The sequence below is a fragment of the Varroa jacobsoni genome, unplaced genomic scaffold, assembly GCF_002532875.2.
Source record: "Varroa jacobsoni isolate VJ856 unplaced genomic scaffold, vjacob_1.0 scaffold_452, whole genome shotgun sequence".
Taxonomy (NCBI): domain Eukaryota; kingdom Metazoa; phylum Arthropoda; class Arachnida; order Mesostigmata; family Varroidae; genus Varroa; species Varroa jacobsoni.
Genome location: NW_019213354.1, coordinates 94,158 through 116,639, shown reverse-complemented (window position 1 = coordinate 116,639; position 22,482 = coordinate 94,158). Strand labels below are relative to the sequence as shown.

The following is a 22,482-nucleotide window of genomic DNA, read 5'->3' as shown; positions in this document are numbered from 1 at the left end:
GGAATACACAGACACTCAGACAGAATCAGAAATAGAGACACGGGATTAAATACTGATCCGATCTAATCAATTTACGGAACGGTTGCTTATCCGATCTATAGAATAAACAGAGACACTTCGCTCTGTGTAACCGTACAGTGATAAGCCTTTTCTTCTCACAGTATTCAAATTGAGACCCATTTTTCTGTGACGTAGCCGTGCGACTCTTGACTGACTAGTATACACTGAACTAGAATCTCTAACGTTCATTGTACAAAATGATATCGTATCGAATGTGATTGAGGACAAAGTTTATTGCGGGTCTATACGAATGAGGGGTCTTCGCTAAACAATGCAGCGTAAAGGATTTATATTAAGCTGTCAATCGCAGTGTCCAGTGTTCGACAAAGATATCGGTGTTATGTGAAAGTAACTATTGAGAATTAACGAAGGATTAGATTATGCTTGCGCCGTCCGCCTTACAAATAAGTAAACTGTAAGTATATATTTCGCACATGATTTTAATTGATCACTTTTGGAATTGATACTCTTAATAACGTCCTTTAGGCAGCGAGATGTCAAAGCTTCTATTAATTTTTATAGGGAAGGAAAATTCGCTTACGTCAAGTACGTACATGGTCGAACTGGTCCGTGGACACGTGGACACATTGAGAAATTGATCATTTTGTTACTATTAAGAAAAAACATATCGCTACATTCTAGTAATAACTATATAATAATAATAAATATTATTATTATTGATTTTTGGTATTAATATCACGACTAGTGTTACTATCTTCTTGTGTCCTACGTTTACCTTTCACATATGGTTCTCTTAGGGGGCCATCGAATTTCTATTTATTTTCTGTTGGAAATAACTTTACATTGTGCCTTTTCTATGTCTTCCCTAGTTTGAATTGTTCACTGTCGAAGGCTATTGTTATTTGCTTCTCTGTGTCAGCCGTCTGCACTGCTTTCTGAGCGTAATGAAACGTCTGTACATACTTCGCAAATGACATTTTTGTTTGTTATATTGGCACAGGCAAGGGCGGCAGTGAGGGGCAAGTGAGCCCGATGCCAAAAGCACGTCCACTAATGAAATTGATAGCAAAACAAGCAGTAACTGAGCACGATGATCATGATGATGGAGCACATCAAACAGTTGAGAAACGGTGTCTAAAAATGGGAACGCTGGAAACCAAAGTTACTTGCTGGATGGTATGTTAAAAAAAAATTTGGTTGGTGCCAAGCTTAGGCTGTACTTATTTATAGCTTTCGCTACGATCGCGCAGTTTCAACATGTGTGCCATCTGAACATAAAGATATATGGAATGGTTTAGGAGAGTTGCTTAATACCAGAGGCCAATTTATTCGAAACGATACCTAACGACAATTCCGGGCGTCGAATCTCTAAACGAGTACCTATAGGCCTTGTACTAGTCAATGAAGGAAAATATCAGCTAATAATAAAACTGTTTGTTGAAAGGCTTCCTGTAATCTTGTGCAAGTCCTCATAACAATGATAAGCTTTTTCAGTGTAAAATTCAGAAGATAAATGGCGCATTTTCGACTATTTATTTCGATACTGTGCGAAAACTCTTCTGAAGCATACGGTGTATTATGAAAAGTAATACGTATCAAAAGATAGCACATGCAAAAACAGCTCAGAAGGTTCGATTCCCAGTTCTGTAGTCTATAATTCCATTGCAACACTTTTATTAGCATTTTGCACTTCAGATTAAGAATAGAACTTCAGCAGGTTTTCACTGCGTAGTAGAAAATAACGTTCGCGTCACATATTTGATATTATTTTGAGCTTGTTTAAATCGGTACTGTGACAACTATGGTCGTCTTCGGTTCGCTTGGTGGACACTTGAAGTCCTTCGAAACAATGTGATTAAATTTGCATACCTCATGTTTCCTCTAATAGTAACGCTGCCATTTATCGTGGATTGTTTCATCTACCATATCGACTTCATAATAACGAGGCTTAAATTCAGTAATGCTATAAACTATTTTTGTTTGACACCTTTTCGTGTCAATGCTCCGATCGACAAATGCCCTTCGATTTTTGTGCGTGGTCTATGTAGCTTAAGGTGTTTGAACGTATATTCAACGCTAAGCACCGCGTGATGGAAGGACACACCATTTGCTGTAGCGGAAATTCTGGATAGCTGCCAATTTCTATACTTGGGTCTTGGGCATTTCCCCAAAAACAATTGATTTTAACTGAATAATTGATTAACTATAGCTAAGAAGTCCAACTTTTCTGATATCTCCAACAAACAGTTAATCGCCGTCATCTAGCTCATAGAATTTGCTCAACCAGAAACTTGGCTTTTGTGGTTTGAATTTGTGGCTTATACGCAGCTAGTTCATGTTAATGTCTTAAAAAGTTGTTATATGACCTCGGACATACGAAAATTCCTCCGTAAAGCTGAAAGAAATTGATCTGAAGTTACCTTCTCAGAAGAGAGTTAATGACCATTGATTGAATGACTAAGGCGAAATAAATAAAATCTAGTTAAAGCTAGACCTAACGGATAACTAACTGCTTCCAGCTCCTCGGCATATTTCAGGTTCGGTGACTCATACAGGTCCATTCACACAGTCCTTTTTATGCAAATTGGTGCCAAGGAGTATGATTCGCATATGAAGTATATTTTGGACAATGGATATGCAAAAAGAGTTTTTTTGCACCTTAGGCAAATTAATTACTTTTGTAGGTTGATTCCATTTGTATGAGGTGAGCTTAAACGGCTGCTGGAAAGGGCCACATCTCCTGTTTCAAGGACAAGAAGTAGGACGCAAGGTAGTTCCGCTGCTGTTGACTTCGTCTCGGTACCAAAAAAAAAAAACAGGTGTTCTGCGAACGTTCCCTACGTGTTGCTTGTTACCGTCTGTTTTTGTCAGTCGATTTTATGCAGTTTAAAGCTATTTCAGTTGGTTCTAACTAAAATTGTTAGTAGAACCCCCCATATAGCCCTTTCCTGTACTTCTGATTAACCTTGTGTGTTATTTTTATAAACGGTCTTCATATTTTACAGTACAGCATCTGTTGATATTGGTAATAAGCATATACATATAATAAATGGTTTGCATTTTAACCATCTTGTCGGTTGCCATGCGACTCTGTTTACAATAACAAACCAGTGTTAAAGTCCCGCTGTTCAATTTATTAACGAAACATTATGCAAAATATCATTGCGTCTTTTTCTTTTTTTATTCAAGAGCCAGAGCTCGTGTTTAGTGAAACGCGTACATACTACTATATTTCATAGAATGAATAAGAGTAGTGATATTTGAAAAAAGCTATTCTTCTCTTCATTTAATGGTCGTATAAAGTGTTCACATTCATTATCTCTTTACCTATATGGGGTAAAAATTAAAGTAGCGCAAAATTAACTGTTTCCGATCTCCCCCACACGTTAATTCCCCTCGATTCGCCGTTCGATTGATCCGAACCAATAGTCTAGTACTGGATAGCAAAAAATTGGGGCGTAATTTCCTCAAGAGAATACCCGAAACTTCGTTCTAAAAATCTGTATAACATCGTTGGCGAAAGTAGATCTATAGAAAGGCAGACGACGCTATTTATAAACGACGCATTGGAAATAAGCCGGTGTCAAGCCATCTGTGGGCCGAGACGTAGATTATGAAATACGAACAAAGACTGTGGAGACGGATCCGAACAATTGGCCCTGGCCAAGGGGAAACTGAGCGCTTTCCTTAAGAAACCATCTGTCTTTTACAAAAGTTATCTTTGAAGTAATAGTAATGATACATAGCAAAGCTTATTCTAATCTTGGCTGTTTAACGTCGTGGCATCTAGTTGGAGGTGATTATGTCGAAATCCCAAAAGGGGTTTAAGTACTACTTGACCAATATCCAGTCAGAATTATTTACCGATAAATGCCACTGTCTGTGTTTCATTCCAGTGAAAAAAGGTTCGCCTATTTCAATTTTACGAGTTTTTAGATGTGTTGTATACATAGATACATTAAGGACGATCCTTTGGCAGTTTTACAAAAAAAGTTACAACTTTTATTTGCAAACAGGGTAACTTAATTCTACTCGCCGTAACTCGTGATTTATCACTCGCTAGCACTATTTGGGAAAACCAAAATTATAATTTCTAGTTTTATGGGAATAGCGAAACTCTGGTGGCCACATACACGGTGGTAGATTCAGTTAGGCAGAATCTGTCCACGGCCAATTCGCTAAACCTGCAGATAGGTAGTTTTCGTTAATAGACCTTTGGCCTGTTTTGACTGCATCAGACCAGCTGCAATGAACCACAGAGGACTTGACTGTCAAAGTGACAGTATAGATTTCTTTAACTTAACGCTTTTATGCAAGTTATACTCATTCAAACAAACGTAACGAAAGGCTAACACACTCTGCCGTGGCAGAATCACGGTGTTTTGAGCGTCTTACGCCTTTACCCGTTTCATCTATGGAAAGAAGCCATATAGAAACCCAATAGTTGTTTTTTTTTTTAATATTCAAGACAACCATTTTTTATTTTGAACTGTAAAGCAATTAATTAAGTCTGAGAGTAACACTCAGGCGTATACTATTTGAGTGAAATTTATACCTATCTGTAGTCATGAACATGTTTGCTATTGATCTTGAATTATCGATTCAACAATAAAGCTTTTAGTCAAACTAATTACACCTTTTTTTATAAAAAAAGAAAAATAATTTTCATCCAACTCCTCTACACTCAGCTCGAGTAGCCGAAACTATTTAGAGGATGTAGCTTGTCTCGGTGACGTGTCTTTTCGATAGCGTTTAGCGCCTACAGCGGCTACCTGAATGGCCCATAAAAGTTGCCCTATGACTTACACTCGTTTTAGGCTTCTGGACTAGCCGACATTATTGTCTTCCCTCCGCTACAAAAAGCAGCAGCAAAACAAACAACAGGGGAAAAACTGTCAGCAGCGGCCGCCACAAGAGGCGGTTCGACGTCATCACAGAGAACACGTCTGAAGACGCTTGCTCCTCGACGACAGAAATGAGCTTGAAAGTTAAGAAGAATGCCGGGCGACAGCAGGAGCTTGAACGTCTTCCACTCCACATTCTTGAAGTCATGGCTGCCTCTTGGGAAAGCTGGTTCGCGATCATCTTGCCTTTAGCTCTTCTTCCGTTGCCAGTCTTTTACCGTACGGATGTAAGTGGTCAAACTCTAATTTCGGTTTACGTTTTTCCCTCATCCTTGTACCCTTAAACGTGCATATATAAAATCGATTTGTAGCGGCCACAACCGGATATCGTGCACTTTCCGTGTCATTTGGCTAGGTGTGCGACGTGTAATGTAAAGATCTATACTGCTGCAATATACATTGATCGGCTTCTAAATGTAGAGCACATAAATCCCGTGTGCCTTAGGTTATAAAGGTACCATGGGCCTCGTTATCCCGCCCTAATGTGCACGACTTCAACTATTATTTTTGGGCGTCTAATGATTAAGGGTTTACGTATTCAACTTTCCAACCCATTCAAAAATTTATCTGGAACCTATAAACCCGACGTGAGTTCTCGAAAGCCCTGAGTACACTCTGTCAGTGATGATGTGTCTGATAATTATCAATCTAAATAGGGTCTATATCAGTGGAGTCTATCGTTAACATGTCGAATATTCGTATTTAATTAAAAACCCCCATGAAAAGTGACCCATTATTATTACTGTTATTGTTTAGGCAGAGTTCGCTGGACTTTCTCAGGTTAACTAACAGGTGAGTAATAGGCCTTCGGGATGACAAATGCTCAAATAGGGAAAGTAATTAACTGTAATTTTTAATGCAAGCTAATGTCAAAAATGTGTTGTTTGTTATCTATAAAAATAATAGACAGTAAATACTATTAATTGGAAATTTTGTTAGATTCGCCTAACAGAAATGTGACTAGTCATCAAGGAAACGTCCACTAGCGATTCCTATAACCGACTGCCTTAATTGGACCATAACATTGTTGGGATATTTCAAGACAGTCACTCGAGCGAAAAGGCCTAAAAAGATGCCAAAGGCTCGCATACAACAAAGATTACTATAGATAAGAGACCGCATGTAACAACGTGACCGAACTCGAAAGAATGAAAAAGGCGCATGAGCGCGTTTAGTGCATTGTCTAAACGTCTTTCAAACGCGGACTAGCGTTCATATGCGATTCCCATGATCGCAGGTATTACATTATATAATCATAATATAAATCATTAAGACGTTATATGTCCCTTAAGGAGAGCTAAATCAGATGCAAAAATGGAAATTTGCGTAAAGTTTAGTTGTCTCCTCGTTTTCATGAAGACCACGCACACAACGGTCCTGGCATCATTCGATCGAATGGATCGTTCCAAGAAAACCATGCCACGACCATATGCGTGCCCGAATAACCTACATTCGAGTTACCCTTCAATAGGAAGATATCATACTTGCGTTCGTTGCAAGTCCGCACACTGCTATTTAACCTTTCTGACGTTTGACTTTAAATTTTAACTTAAAGGCAGGATGGTGCGCCTATTTGATGCTGATTATGGCAGCGTTATGGACTACAGAAGCTCTTCCGTTGGCTGTAACTTCGTTGATTCCTGTAGTTGCGTTCCCATTGCTCGGTCTCATGAGCTCCACTCAGGTTTGCACTAACTAGCAATAAATTACAGAGCTAATAATAAAATCTTATTTATTATTGCAACAGAAATCGATTAGGAATTCAATCATAGACGTTAGCATTAAAAATACGATTGAGTCTGCTGTGGGTGCAGGTAACACGATTCTACCTCGATGACATCAGCTTTCTAATGCTTACATCCCTTTCGATCGCGGCTGCCGTCGAAACCAGCAATCTGCACACACGAATCTCACTTCGGACGTTGCTCGTAATTGGCACGAGTACATACAGGTGACGCCCAGCGGCACGTTGAATACCACTGCCAATTTCAATAAGCGAGATCTAGGTAGATAAAAACTCTGTCACGTCTCTGCTCAATAGGATACCAGTATATTAACGTTATTCAGCTGAATGTTAGTATACTTTATGGATATCTCAAATTGAGCTCGTACAGCAACATTCTTTCGCTTGACAATCGTTTAGGAAACTAATTAGATAGATCGGTGGGTAACAGTGATACCACGGGATAGAGTTTCTATTACGTTTCGGGCCACTATAGGTAGATCTCTAGACAATTCTCTACACAGACAGCAGCACAATCGCTGTACTATTCAGAGTCAGCATTTGCTTCAATGGAAAAAAAACCCTCTACCTATCCCTATATCGGTGCGAGATCACAATAGGCATCTCTCAACTCAATGCAGACGCTTACCCCTTAGCGGGAGCAACGTGGCGCCCCGTTTTGCCTGCTGATGATTTCTAATCACCTCCAAATAATTATAAGCAACGCAGCGTATATCGTAATCGACTAACTTGGTTTATTTTGTTATTTAACAGACTTTTGCTGGGCACAATGATGGTAACCATGTTCTTGTCTATGTGGATCCCCAACACAGCGTCGGCTTCAATAATGGGGCCAGTCGCTCTGTCAATAATTGACCAGGTAACATTTTATCCACCGCAGCAATAACCGCAGGTATCCTTAGCTTTTAGTTGATCGGTTAGCCAAATACTGTTATATAGTAATTACAGCCTATTATAGATAGTTAATAGATCGTTTTTTTTCCATCTGGGATATAGAGAGTCAGATTGCCCTTTCTATTTTCAAGACATTGAGAATTATAATCTTTACGTTGTGCATAATGGATTCTAGGACAGAGGAGTCCAAATGTACGGGGAGATTTGGCGCCGAACCCAGGCGTCATGCATTATATTTACGTATCACTGAGAAAATACGATAAATCACTCTGATTGGCTATGAATCTACGCCTTTCGACGCTGCTTTTTGTTTGAAAAAAAAAGACAGGCATTGACTGTATCAAACACTTCAAAATACTGATTTCATCTTCCTCGTATCAATCCCTTATCAATAGGTCTTCGACTCTGAGCTACCGACAATGGATCCGCTAGTCCACAAAGGGGGAAATGGAAAGCAGGAATCCCGAAAGGTACTTGTGCAGACATCATAAGAAAACATTTTATAGATAAGCGTATTATTCAAAGAAGCAGATAGCCTTCCTGCACAGATTTAGTTACGCCCGTTCATTACCATCACCGATCCTATGTAACTCATTGTTCGCTTCGAGCTAGCATAGCAGATGATGATACATTCTTAGAAAGGCTATAGCATTTTGTCTTTGGCCGGATAAGGCTAACAGCCGTCATTTCCAGGTGCGCGGTATCATGATGTTAGCTGTCATGTACGCGGCCAACGCAGGTGGAACAGGCTCTATAATAGGCACGGGTCCTAATCTCGTACTCAAAGCGCAACTCGACACGTACGTTATCACCTTTACCATGCTACCCAACCAATTTCGGCCTAAAAGGCTGTCTGATTTAACCTCGTTTGTGGCTCGGCTATAATCAGCAGCATTGAATATGAGCAATTTTTTTCCATTCCCGAAATGTGTAATAGCGTTTTCTATTCTTTGCTAACATCTTTTCATTTTAGGCTGTACCCGAATTCTACAGAAGTAACGTTCAGCAGTTGGATGCTATATAATTCTCCAGTAATGTTGATCAATACACTATTTGGCTTCGTCTTCTTGTCTATACTTTTGAACATTGCATTGTACGTATAGTAAATTTAATACTCACTATATCTATGTGGGTACTATATGTCGTTTTTACTGTTAAATGTGGCTTTGCCGGACCGTCTCGTGGCTAGCTATGTAAAAATCTTTCACGTTAATTTTTACTGCTGGACAGAGCTCGTCTCTTGTTAACTTCTACAAAGGTCGGCTGATATAATAGCGTTTGTCTACCTATAAAATTGTGTTAAATATAGATATCACAGGAGCTGTACGGCCAATAGCTAGTTGTCATGTATATATGCAAGCCCTAAAGATTACTTCTTCCGCCATTTTCCGCTCAGAAGCCGAGCATTTTTGTCTATTCATTACGCGATCCGATGTAGCGATTTCATATAGCACTAATTTACCCTTAGGGTAACTAATATACAAGGGTAATAAACTGTGTAGAAAGAGTGTTAAGGTGAACGCGGACTCGGAAGCGGTAGTTCGGTATAGCCTTGAAGAAAAATACAACCGATTAGGATCTATCACGTTCGCCGAAGCTTTTGTTATGGGACTTTTGGCCTTTACGATCGTCCTGTGGTTCTTGATGCGACCGCAATTCATTCACGGATGGGCCGATTACCTACCCTACGGAAGGTTAGTTTTATATTGTAAGGACAATGAAAACAATTTCCCAATGACCGACCCAAGTGAATTTTTCTCCTCTCAAAGTTAGTGCGAAATTATTCAAGCACAAATAACCGCTTAAACTGAAAAAAAGTCCAACGTTTTTAGTACTAATTCATATATGGCAGACGCGTGTTTCGGACAAACGTACAAAACTATTGCGACCTAGTTAAAGAAAGCGACGGAACCTTGCTTAATTTCTCTCTACGTCGCCATAATTCTCTTAAAAATTTAATGCCGATTTTGTGTTTATATTTATTTATTTTTTGTGCGCGTGTTTTTTTCTAGAATAATCAAGCCGACAGCGCCGGCTCTGGGGCTAATGCTGCTCTTTTTCATCGTTCCTAAGGTTGGGTTCTATCAGCAGGTGAAAAACCCATTAACCCTAGGTTAACATGGGCAGGGTAAAACAATCATAATCGATAATACATTCCAGCCTATAGACTGTTTTTTAGTATTTATAATAACGTGATCGTTGGATAGTCAGCGATTAATGAGTAATAGTCGTGATTTTGGCACAATTTCGAATATGTATTGAGCACTAAACAGCAGGTGAGAATGCTGATTAATAGCGATCTTCTGCTTTTGCTCCTGACTTCGCAGAATCCCTGGAGCAAAAATTCTGAGAAGATTCTGACGTGGCCAGTTCTCCAAAAGAAAATGCAGTGGGGCGTAATGTTATTGCTTGGCGGAGGGCTGGCACTCGCGGACCTATGCAAATCGACTGGTAAACACAGCCAAATTTCAGGTTTAACTCCTGTCAGCGCTAGGAGATAGTTACAGTGTATGCACATTGCTAAATGCACCTGTACAGCGATAGCAGCACCCTCAATTATAATGGGTTATTGGTTTGTTTCGCAATCGACTTTCATTACGTTAGCCTGCTAAACAAAGACCGCTGCATGTAGCACTGTCAGCTATAATAGACGTTACTTCGCGAATGCTTTACCTCGGATTTGTTACCACTCTAATTGGCCATCTAAAGCCGCTCAGGTCAGATGGATCACTTAAGCTTTTACCTAGCGCAGTGGTAACGTGCTTGCCCACTAAACGTCGACTAACTGAAAAATTAAACACAGACATGCGTCGTTTCACCAGCCGTCTAAAGCAATTCTTTCAAATGTAACCTTAAATCAAATGCAACCTAAAAAAAAAAGCAAAAAAAAATGTTTACATTATGTGTTTTCACACGTTTCTATTAAAGGTCTTTCAAAGATTATCGCTGATGAGCTTTTGCTGTTTCGAGGGGTGCCGCCAGTCGTCACAGTGTCTTGCCTTAGCTTCGCCGCGTCCATGCTAACCGAAATCACTTCAAATACCGCAATCTGCTCAATCATGCTCCCAGTCGTGGCGCAGATAGCCATAGCTCTCAGGTATCAGAGACAGCAGAAACCCCCCACTCGAATGAGCTCGAAGTGGTAGTAGACGATAATGCGTACACTGTCGTAGCTTTCTTCAATGTCATTACGACTATTTTACGTTGACGCACCGTACAAAAATAGCCTTATGCTTATTGAGAACCTCACCAACGACATTAGGTATACCGATTCCGTAACTCGGAATTGATTTCTGTCATGCAATCGTCTTGTAATATATTTACAGTTCTAGCATCCTTGTAGGTATAACAAAGCTAACCTATTTGAAGGAAGGGCCAGCTTTAACAAAATCTGCTACTTTTTTTTTGCCTCCGTCACACGCAGGGTACATCCGCTGTATCTGATGATGCCGATTACAATCTGTTGCTCGTTTTCGTTTATGCTTCCAGCGGCTACTCCGGTCAATGCGATTGTCTACGATCTTGCCCACATGACTATACCGCAAATGGTTAGGAAATTAATGTAGTTTAATCTGAAGAACGTACTTTTTTAATCTGAAGTAAAATCATCGTGAGACATCGTCTATCGTGTAGCAAACATTATCTACTACAAACAGAAGCTAAACTAACATGGCCTAGCTTGAGATGAACGCGACACACGGTTATTCTGGCGATATTTGTGACAGTTTTCGCGCTTTCCTTACAGGCATTTCCCGGTATCGTTATGAACTGTATTTGTGTTGCCATAGAAATACTAGCTATCAACCTCTATGGAGATAAGGTGTACGGTCTGTCGACCTTCCCAAGTTGGGCCGAACCTGAACTACCGTCCGGGACCAATGTCACCATAGACCTTAAATAAATTTTGTTCTTCAAGTTTCAACTGATCAACTTATTGTTTACGAAACGGACATTGTTTTCTGTTTATACAGCGTCATATTTGTCAACCTACAAACTTCGTTTTAATTTTCATCCACTTTAGCCGAATACTGGCATGAGTTTAATTGGCGCTCAAACACAAGGTATTGAAAAATGTATTTTGTTGTACGGTGGTGACACCGACTGTACCGTAACCGTGTGCGAAAAGTAAGGCAAAAAATGCCACATACGAAACTACACTTGGCGGTGGCCGTCACCATTGTCGCCAACGACATGTCTTGCACCCTTCGTACATTAAAAACAGATACTGCGGCCCTACAAGTTATGTAGCAGATCAAATAGCCAATACGCAAAGCAAGTAAACTTAGCAGATGGTAGTTTACATCGGGGCGGACACTTCCAAATGTTAAGCCTGAGTTTCACGGGGGCCGGTGGGGAACTCGGGTAAGTCCAACTATTCCTAAATGGCCTACATTTCAGGTCTAAAGTGACTCAATAGATTACAAACAATAGAAGCTTAGCGCCGCCTACGGGTTAAAAATTAGCTACATTTGCATGAACGCCTAGAACGTCGGTGCTAAATTGTGCCAATTGACAGCTGTTTATCAAAGTGAAGATACATCGTTGACGAAGCACTCGAAGCTTCACTCACCGCAGTTCCAAGTAAATATTCATTGCCACTTTTGATTCAGTTAGTAATTTAAGGAACTAAGCACGACGAAAACATATGTAGTCGAACTTGGGATTACTTAAATTTGTTGTACAATCGGCTCCCCAAGGGCGACAATTCCCATACATTCATACATTTGTATAATAACAGCTTTAGCAAGTTTACATACTAGATAGATATTTTAACTATGCACAAAGCTTGCAATTATTCAAGATGTACTCAAGTACTACAACGTTTACTTTAGACAATTCTCAGTCGTGGATTGTATACCCGGGTGTGTTGCGCTCGGGTTCAGGGTTTCAGGCAAAATGGCTCGAAGGAAGCGCGCCCGGATAAAATGTCCCCGGGTAAATAGCGTTGTAATAAGTCATCCCCGGATTAAAAGCTCTGGGATTACATTCATTAACGCCAAAACTACAACGGCTTAGTGTACAAGGTATAGTTATGCCGTCGCTTGTCATGCCAGAATTTATCGTACCTGGAATTGCGTTCCAATAAGGACCGAATGCGCTTGGTTTAGTGGGTTCCGTGTTGTACGGGCCAGTTGAATAGAACACGTTTGGATTGTGAGCCCCCGCATGACGAAGATACGCGTTTAAGCAGCCTGAATTGTGTCCAGCGGCATTTGGAACTCTTTGATCAGAAATATATGAGTTACATGGCATTGAGTTTGAGCTTGACACTCCTGGATTAAGTTGTCCTGTAAATGATCCAGAATTCGAAGACATATTCACTGATTCTGGAACAGAAAGGCTGGCGTTGAATGCATCCGCATTCTGAAAATTTACGTTGCAAATACCAGGAGCATTGTTGCCCTGTCTGCTGGGGCAGGCACTCCTAGCAGAGTCGGATTCAGGAAAGCATAGAGCATTTGCATTTAATGCGCCAGGGCTAGGCACCGATTCGCTATACGCCTCAGGATGTGACACGAACGCACTGAACGAGTTGGAATGGGGGTCCCCTAAGGGGATGCTGCACTGGTTAGAACCGGCATCGTTATGCGTGGCATTATACAGAAGATTTGAATGATAGAGACATGTGGAATACAATCCGGTGTCTGGATGTGAAACGCTAGATCTATCGACACATGACATCGTGAGGCGCGGATTGCAAACCCTCGTACTTGCGGCATCAACTCCACAGGAAGCTGGATTCACAGCACATAAATTTCTGGTAGCCGAATTTGTAGAAGCCGTATTCGAAACGCCAGCGGTCGATTCACTAGAACCTTGGACGCCTGTATAAGTTGTCGTATTTCCAGAAGACGAATTGCATATATTCTGCTTTACAAATGACAAATCGCTCGAGGCCTGGCAAAGAGCGGACAGATCTACTGTGCCTGCAGACACGTTCCTTGAGTTTAGACCAGCCACATTTAAGGCACTGGGCTTCACAGCTGTCGAATTTACCACACGTCGATCTAACGCATCAAGATTCGAATTAAACATAGTCGCCGGATTTACGGCACCAGGATTCACAATCCCTATACTTACAGCTCCGGGGTTAACGCTTCCGAAAGCCAAAATTTCGGGGCTCGTCGCCTCCGAGTTTACAGTTCTTGCATTTATAGTGCCATAGTTCCCAGCACCAGGATTCGATAAATGCTTCGATTCCCGGACTCCAGGTACTGCTGTTTCAGTATTCACTTCCTTGGGGTTTACTGCTGCCGGGCTTGCGCTAACTGTGTTAACTGTTGTAGGGATCACAACATTCGTAGGGATTGCAGTGAGGTTTGGGGACTCTGGGTTAAGAGCTGCTAAACTAATAGTGCTGGGGTCCAAGGCGGATAGGCTGTAGACGCCTGGATTAAAATTAGCCAAGTTAATGGCGGCCGGATTCAAGGGACCTAAAAGAACTGCCCCTGGATTCAAGGAGCTTTTAATACTAGCTTTCGCATTTGGGGCATTTTGGTGAGCAATTCCTTTATTTCCATTATTTACATCAGCTGCCCCTGGGTTGACAGTAACCGTGTTTAGCGCAGCTGGATTGAAAACACCGGAAGAGCGGCCATGTACGTATTGTCCAGGTTTGCGGTGGAGAGGCGCATAATAATTAGACCTATGAAAACGCAAATGATCGTGCTGCGGGTCATAATGTCCGGGATTATGCTCTACTGGGTCAAAATCCACAGGGTCTGCCCGTATATCAAACGGTGACGGTCTGGCATTATCAGCGGCACCTTCGTCTAGCCCGCTATTCGCACTTTTTTCATCGGAGGTCGGCATAGAAGCTTTCGATCGATGGGTATCATTCGAGCCCGACATGGTTTGAAGACTCACTGCGTTTAGGTAGGAAAGCCACTATGTTTTTGAATAAGCCTCGTTTTTTTAGGCTATAAAGTATCTATTTTACACACGACTACAAAACAACTGCTATCTATCTATCTATCAATATATTTCCAGTTAAGAGGTAGGCGTTTTTTGGCGTAAGTTGATAGCCACCCAGCATATTGTCATTGTGAAGGGTATTAAACATAGATTTCTGAACATATAATGAAGAAATTCATTTTATGTCTCTCGTACTAGAGCTGATTGATGATTGCCTACAGGCTATAGCTTTGATTGTGTTGTTGAATCCGTTAACACATTTGTCTGTACCCAACAATAGTGTATAGCTCTAATTGGCCTAAATATATTATTTGCTGGTCAAGAGCGGTGATGCAAATAAATCCGAGAATATCCAATAAAGTCGTTTAAAAAGCTTCATCTATACTAATCTTTCACTTGTTACAACTTGGCCTATACCTAATCATTCGATGTCTGATATTCCAGTTCGTTATTGTACCAATAAACCAAAAATGACTGATATTGCTCTAGCAATGAATACTTTTTGTATATGGGAGTAAGTTTTAGGCACGTCATTAGGCTGAGCACGCGTTAGCAGCCTGATTTCGAGCAAGACGGCAGACAGCAGAGCCTTTTTCCTCCGTTTCAATTTACGCCAATGCTTTCCTCGCGTTCTCTCATTTGTAGCTCACTGTTACCCATGCAACATTGACGGGCTATCCGAAAAAACTCTCGTATTTTGCTGTTGCTCTCGAACTGTTCCTTGTTTGATCAGCTGAAATTTTAACTCGACGATGTCGGAACAACGTGTGGCATGTGGAAGTGCGTCACCAACCAGCAGACCCAGTATAAAAATATCCAACGACCCAACAGCTTCATCCGTTACTGGTTGACCTTGGGGATTTTTGTTAACAGCGGGCTCAATGGTATAAGTGGCAGCCAAAAATCAAATCCCCTCAGACCGTCTAGTCAAGTGTGCAGATGAAACTCAAGGTCAGTTCCCTGGAAGGTAGTACTAGTGGATTTTTATTTCAATTAAGCATCCGTGAAAACGCAGGCCGAATTATGAAATCCCGATTGACCAGGTGCGTGTGGGGTTACGACGTTACTGACCATGCATTCGATAGCAGCCATTACTAATGAAGCTTATCTACCATCGCTGCAGATTCCTAGCAGTTCAGGCACGAGAGAAAAATCACTGCTATTCAACTGCGCTGGTTGCTGCGGTACTGCGCTGTCCCGGACTTAGCTGAAACGGGACGTGGGATAGCCAGCGTCGGTAAAGACCCGTAGCTGAATGTAGGACAATTTTGCCTATTGTGCTAGAATTGCTCTTTTTGTCTCTAAAGGGATCTAAAATACAAAGAATAAGAGAAAGGACTTGATGTACTAGCTGTAACGTAAATTTATTACGTTTAGTAAATGTATATAATTTCATTCACCGAATTACCGACGAACCATCGCTAGTTGATAGATATAGAAGAAGAGATGGCTGCCTCTTGAAAATCTGCAATGGCATATTCTAAATTATCCAAATGTAATACACAGATTGCTTCATATACTTATAAATTATGAAGGTTAAGAATACAGGGAAGAATCTGGTAAACAGTGAAGTAAGCGCTGTTTACCTTGAGCCGGTTTTATCGTTTGCCCATACGCATTAATAGAGAAAAACTTTAGATATTATAAAAAAATTCTAAAGCGTTTTTTTCGAAGTCCTCTTCTAGGATCATTTGCATACATGTCCTTGATATGAATGAACCCCACGAGTATATGGTGCAGGCCCTTTGTGTGACCGATGATACATTTTTCAGGTAACCTCACTAACTATCAACTATGTTACAAGCCATACCTGATTAAAATCGCAACTAGAATGGTAAAATATATAGAAGAACTAGAGAAGAGGTTCCTTCTTCATTAAACAGTCACTTTTCCTACGGAGGCACGTCTTTTGAGACCGTCTGGCGAAAATGTTGATGAAGCTGTAGTTTGTAAACGACAGCATAAAGTGCTCTATCGAAGGAGTATGAGAAGTAACAAGCGAATGTACGCAACTCAATAGGATATAAAGGAAAACAAGTTATTTTCAAAATGCAAGAATAGGTTTGTTCCATTTAACATTTGTGTTTATATTCACCACGGAGGAACAGCAATCTATATTTTATACATCGTATCACGTTGATAGAAGTACTATGTACACAAAACACGGACGATGTAATTCTGCAGATCTTCTCCTTGTCGTTGTCGCTGTATTTGGGTATCTTCATTGACTGCGTACATTTTACATTAACTTTTCGTTCGCAACGCTTCGTTCTCTACCTACTTAACCGAGCTGTTATTTATCAATAATTTTTTTATCTTCAGAACTTTTATAGTATCTTGATGATGTTCACACTGAATGAACTTCTATATATAATCGCGATTCTTAATCAGTTGCGGCTGTTGTGAGTGTGACAATAGTGGACGAGCTGTGAGCCAGCTGTTCCAGATAAACAAAACCAAACTCAATGAAGAAATTTCACAATGACAGCACCTGTCCTGATTAAGATGTTTCCAACATTGTTCATTTTTCAACATTTTTGCCAATTTTTCTCGTTTCAACTAAGCCACAGTAACAGTCTGTGGCAGGAAATTTTTTTGAAGCTTGTGAACGCTTGAAAACAGTATCCTTCTCCAGTGTCCTGGTTGCGGACATCACAGTTAGATGCTAGATTGTTCTTATTAGTATATCATCACATCATAGTGTTATTGAAAATGAGAAACTGTCAGTGAAATCGCAATGGTTTTATCTGGTTTGGGCTTTTCATATGAGACACTTTCGCTTAGCTACCCAACTGCGAGTGTTTAGTCAATATTGTTTACGGCACTTTTCGTTTAGACCATTCGCATTTATCGACTATGATATGATTCCATCTATACGCTTTGTTTAGACAACAGCTTAAACAAACAGCCGAAAATAACTATAAGATTAAGGGATTTCAATTTTGTACATACAAAGCCCTCATGTGCTTTTGTTGAACACTTCGCTTTAGTCTACGTCGTCACGGCGCGCCTATCGTGGGATCAACCCCCTCCGCCTCCCCTAGATACAAGTTGCCGCCACCGTATATAGCGTTCGCAAATTCTACTATTACCACGATTATATTGATGACTGTGATGACTGTTTACCAATGGCCTAACTGTAACCCGGCACTAGTGTTTCTACATAGACCAATTATGATGAAATGATGATACACAAAATGTAGTGGGTTTACATGACGAATGATTGATTGAATACAACATATTTACATCGTGTCGAAAAAAAAATAGCGTTATTTACGTGTGAATATACTTGTCATTAAGGTTAAAATGTGTCGCCTATGAAATTTTGCTTCACTCCTGTGTTGTATTAAACATGGGCTACGTAAATTTTTAGGTGGCTAGGATAGGAATATAGAAAATCATTTACATTCACAGTAAAACTTGAAATAATAATAATAATAATAATTCTTGGTAATTCGTTTCCATAGTACAATTATCACGCAGCCTGCGTTATACACACTTAGAATGGCTCCTTTGCTGTATACTAAGCAGTTAATTAGATTTTTATTTTTCTGCCGCCTCCCTCTTATCGAGAGCCGAGCCCGTCCCAGACTCACGAGGTATGTAATTGTTGCGCTTTATCGTAGACTTTTCGTCGACTTTAAAGGGTGGACTTCAGACTTTTAGCGTTTAGCTAGTAATTATATCGGCAATGGTCTCGTTTGATAGCCGAGAACCTTTCCCTCTGCTTTGCCATCATCACCTCACCATCTTCATCGTTTTTCTTATTAGTCACAATATTAATAATAACATCAGTCAATGATCAGCGTCAACTTCATTATTGTCAGTTCTATCATTCCTATTAAACATTAACGATCAAAACATGTTATTTAACTCGTTTTCAACTGTGTTTTTTTTCCTCCTTGCCATAATACACACATCCGTTCTGCAACGTTAACGTCGTGTTCGTATGGCCACCGAATAAAGTATTGTTACCATGCCGCCTCCATAACTGTCAGAGGAAGGCTAACATTACTCCTATTACGCCATGCTCAGTAATCATACAGTAATAAACGGCACATAATATTGTCACGGTGTTCCAGGTTTGTCTGCTACTGCCTGATCGACTGCGATAGGAACGACGTATAGTCTCAGTGAAAGCGCAACGACCTCCATGACATTTATACAATCCATGTTGTCGTTCTGACTTGTGTAAGTTTAAAATGCTTGTTTGTCACAAGCGTGAAAAAGCACAGGAACAATTAGCAGGCAAATTAATCAGTGTGGTATTCTCTCAAGTAAATGGAAGACTTTGGCAAGGTCAGCTGACCACTCCGAGACGTCCTGACCCAATTTAAAAGTTCTGTACACTATTAGATCGCATTGTACCCCGCCCAACAAAGAGGTTCCGTCGGGCGGCGGGGAACTCCCTGTTGATCGCGATCGTACGATTATTGTTATTACTATTATTGTTATTATTGACGGTAGGATTATTATTTGTGTCGTTGTGATTATTGCTACTATGATTGGTACCACTGATTTTGTTGTTGCTAACGTTGCTCTTCAGTCCGATTACGTCATTTTGCTGACTGCTACTGCTGCTGCTGCTGCTGCTGACGTTGTTGTTGCTTGACTGGCTGCTGTCGTTGGCGATGGTCCGATTAGCCGTGAACGGTGGTGGGTTACTTAGGAAGTCAAAGTTGAGTCGGACATCAGCTGGGCACTGTGGCACCTGGAAACCCAGCGCGACTGCAAGCTGCTGCTCTAGCACTCGTGTGCGGAACTTTTCGATATTGAGCTCCATGTGAAGCTGAGCTTTCGACTTGTCGGCGTATGGAACAAGGCATGAGTCGCAGACGAGCTGCTGTGCCGTAGGCCGCTTCTCCGGCTGTGGGTGACACATACGCTGAAGCAGCTGGTTGAATTCGGTGCTGCAATGTGTCAATAGTCGAAGCTCGCCTCGACGAAGCTGTTGCCATTCTTCGCCGTTCTTCGGTAGCTCTATACTAAGGCCAACCTCGTAGATGGTCATACCCAGACTGAAGATATCAGCCTTCTGCAGGTTGGAGTGATCGTCGCGCAGCAGTTCGGGCGCCATGTAACGACAGTCACCCTCTTCCACTTCGGGATGCACCGACGACGTGACGAGTCCAAGGTCACCGATCTTGTATGTGATGCCCTCCTCGATTTCATCCTCAACAAAGCCGTCGTCTTCACTCGCGTTGTCGCTTCGAGAAATAAAGATATTTCCTGGCTTAATGTCCATATGAACGAGATTCTGTCCGTGGATAAACTTTAGCCCATGGGCTATGTGCAATGTCAGACGACGAAGTTGGACCTCAGTCATCGCTTCTCCGTTACGTATGTTCTGCAAAAATATTAAATGTATAGTGCACATTAGACAAGTAGCCACAATATAACATCGCACATACATCATAATGAAGGCGCTGGCGATTATATAGAAAATGACATCCTATTATGCGTTCTTATGCATTAACCTCGCACAGTTAGTTAATAACAATACAGATAAGCGTCTATATTTCGCAACAAGTGAATACCATCCAATCCGAAAGGACCATCTTCGAATTTGCCTCTTATGCCCACATCGGCTGTTTCTGTGGGGAAAAATTAACATCAACGTACAGAAAATCATTCTGTAATCTAAAATCATTCCTACGCCTGTAACAACATGCACATTTATCAGTGAGTGGTCGCAAGTAAATCTGGTTACGTGTACACGACAGTGGCTGTACCTCTTTCACTTGATCGTGCAATGAGCCGCCATTGCAGAATTCATTCTGAATGATCATGTGATTGTGTTCCGCCCAGGCAGAGTAGTAACGAACGACGTGTTTGTTAACGCCGAGCACAGCGTGTGCCCAAACTTCAGTTAATGACGCTTTCTCTTCGGCACTACCTTGCATCGGCTTCTTTAGCTTCTTGATGGCGTATATACATCCATCAAGACGGTTGATGCTTTTGAATACTGCGCCAAATTCGCCGTTGCCAATCTGATCCAGTTCTAAGAACTCCTTCTCGTATCTAGAGATATTTTAGAAAAAAGTAAATGAATAGACAATATATGAGTAGTACCAATACATCTATGTTCTTCAACGCCGTTCAAAATGCAAAGGATACAATAAAAGTGAAACACAGATACGTACCATGCGAAGTATGACTATGACGAAGATAGTATAATGGAATAATGCGTCCTCTTATAATTTTCAAGATGCTAAGGTAATTGTTATAGAAAATGGTTAAATTTATCGAACACTATATTGTTTCAGTAGAAATTCCAAGTACCGCGATATACAGTAAACATGAAAAATGACTCTCTTTAAGAACAAAATTATGTAATTCTTACGCATGTACACACGCTAAACATACCGAGAATATGCCTCGTCGTTAGGGGAAAGGTACATTCTTTGGATCTTTGCCTGCCGTTCCAATTGATCTTCCGCACTGCAGATCGCCGTATCGCAGTCCACGATCTGGTTGTTATTATCACTGCGAACCACATTAAGAAGAAGACAAGCATACGTTAGGACCAAGCACTTTATCATTAAACTCTCTCTCTCTCTCTCTCTCTATATATATATATATAATAAATGTCTATGTATACTTTGGGAAGTTAGTTACTAAAAAGGATCAAATTCGCCGTTTGTAACTATGAGCAATAGCCTAGCCCAGCCCAGCTGCCTTATATTGGCGTATAAACAGTTCCTTCACACTATTACGCTGCTAGCGGTGCTAGCGGGACGTGCCTACAAGAAAAACACCCCTACTATATAGATAATAAGCGTACTCCTATGTATTTATCCATTCATCAATGTCCTAGATAAATTATAAATCTGCGAGTGACATTTTCAGACGGCAAAAGTTCGACGAAGTTAACTTTCGTAGAAGGACAATGTAATAATTTTTTTAGTATAATTTTATTTGCAGTATCAATTGGGTACTGAATGAACCCATTATCACGTTGATCACACTTCGATAAATCATAGACATTTTATTTCACCTCATATTTCGTCCGATGCCTTTTGTTCTATTCAGGCTCACTAGTTACTTTAATTCAGCGAGAGAATCGAAAGAGATACTTGGAAAGCAACGAGTTAGCATATTGTGCTATAGTAGCGGTCTCTTTGATGCTGTTAGCAGTATCGTTTGAGGCGCTGCGTTCTGGCGGTGTTCTGAGAAGTGATACACTGCAGTTGAATTTTGGTTACCGAAAAATCTACATACATACACGCTGCAGTAGCAATAACCCCAAAGCTGTAGGTCTGCTCAGTCAGCTGCCAGCAACGCGATAGGACCGTTAGTGAAGGAGAACACGAGAGCACACCGTTTGCTTTCTGTGTCTGAACCAGTTTTTAGACGATGGCTAACCGGGGGGCCTCCGGCTCCCCAACTTCCTACAACAGGGTCCGCTCCCCCTGTTGCAGCAGAGGCAGCACTGCACCCCAGACCGCTAGCTAGCTAGTCAGCCAGAATTACACCTCTCCTTCGAACGCTCTAGCTAGAAAAAGACACAGAACTAGTAAAAAACGTAGTCAGACAATGAGTACCAGCACTGGCATCTATTGAGTATGCTACAGCGCAGAAGCAGGAGACTGCGATGAGGATCGGCACAATCACCATTTCCATCATCGGGCAAAATTCAGCCAGAGGCCATCTCTCGACTGTCGCTACTGGCTGACTTAGCACATTTCTGCTTTGAAAGACAAAGTTTGTCTCTCCTTGGAGGCCAACCTTGAACTGCTTACAGCAATCAGGCCCATATTAAATTGGACGAACGAGATCGTTTTTAGCCTCCAGCTTTACACTCGGATGAGCTTCGACATTTCCAATGCTAACTCTCGAAGATAACAAATGCTCCGTTTATTTCCATATTTCGCTATTGTTAATCTCCCCTAAAGCGGTTGTGGGTACAGACCTACCACCACTGGTACTTCTTTTTTCTTCACAATGGTATCTTGGAAATGGATCATCAAAGCTTGTGCCGTTGATTTCTAGTGATGTTGTTCC

At 41.0% G+C, this 22,482-nt stretch overlaps 2 protein-coding genes across 7 annotated transcripts in view; one reads left to right on the top strand and one right to left on the bottom strand.

The window, feature by feature from the left end:
* Positions 1–11,485, top strand: LOC111260558 (Na(+)/dicarboxylate cotransporter 3). Of its 5 annotated transcripts, XM_022833421.2 has the most exons (15): positions 2–475; positions 1,022–1,197; positions 4,839–5,152; positions 6,481–6,609; positions 6,740–6,876; positions 7,423–7,528; positions 7,959–8,033; positions 8,236–8,363; positions 8,537–8,656; positions 9,066–9,257; positions 9,576–9,636; positions 9,891–10,014; positions 10,492–10,660; positions 10,988–11,111; positions 11,309–11,485. In XM_022833421.2, the coding sequence occupies exons 3-15, from the start codon at positions 4,997–4,999 to the stop codon at positions 11,462–11,464; spliced, it is 1,677 nt and encodes a 558-aa protein (XP_022689156.1). In that variant the 5' UTR covers positions 2–475; positions 1,022–1,197; positions 4,839–4,996; the 3' UTR covers positions 11,465–11,485. The 5 variants fall into 5 exon arrangements, with proteins under 5 accessions (XP_022689158.1, XP_022689156.1, XP_022689155.1 ...); XM_022833420.2 differs by lacking the exon at positions 1,022–1,197; XM_022833422.2 differs by lacking the exon at positions 1,022–1,197 and having other exon boundaries at positions 3–475; positions 8,257–8,363.
* Positions 11,486–16,516: 5,031 nt separating this feature from the next.
* The window catches only part of LOC111260557 (wee1-like protein kinase 1-A), a 37,915-nt gene continuing 31,949 nt past the window's right edge, over positions 16,517–22,482 (bottom strand). For both annotated transcript variants that reach the window (XM_022833418.2, XM_022833419.2), the window contains exons 3-5: positions 20,845–20,964; positions 20,211–20,499; positions 16,517–19,825 (exon numbers count right to left, since the gene is read on the bottom strand). In XM_022833418.2, coding sequence (XP_022689153.1) covers positions 18,812–19,825; positions 20,211–20,499; positions 20,845–20,964 — 1,423 coding nt within the window. In that variant the 3' untranslated portion in view covers positions 16,517–18,811. The remainder of the gene's footprint in view (positions 19,826–20,210; positions 20,500–20,844; positions 20,965–22,482) is intronic.

Bases quoted from the DNA above. Each gene is read 5' to 3' on its own strand.
- LOC111260558 (XM_022833420.2), top strand. From the start codon at position 4,997: ATGAGCTTGAAAGTTAAGAAGAATGCCGGGCGACAGCAGGAGCTTGAA. The intron at 8,657-9,065 runs GTACGTATAGTA...TAAACTGTGTAG, and splicing joins ATACTTTTGAACATTGCATT to AAAGAGTGTTAAGGTGAACG. The intron at 10,015-10,491 runs GTAAACACAGCC...TTTCTATTAAAG, and splicing joins GGACCTATGCAAATCGACTG to GTCTTTCAAAGATTATCGCT.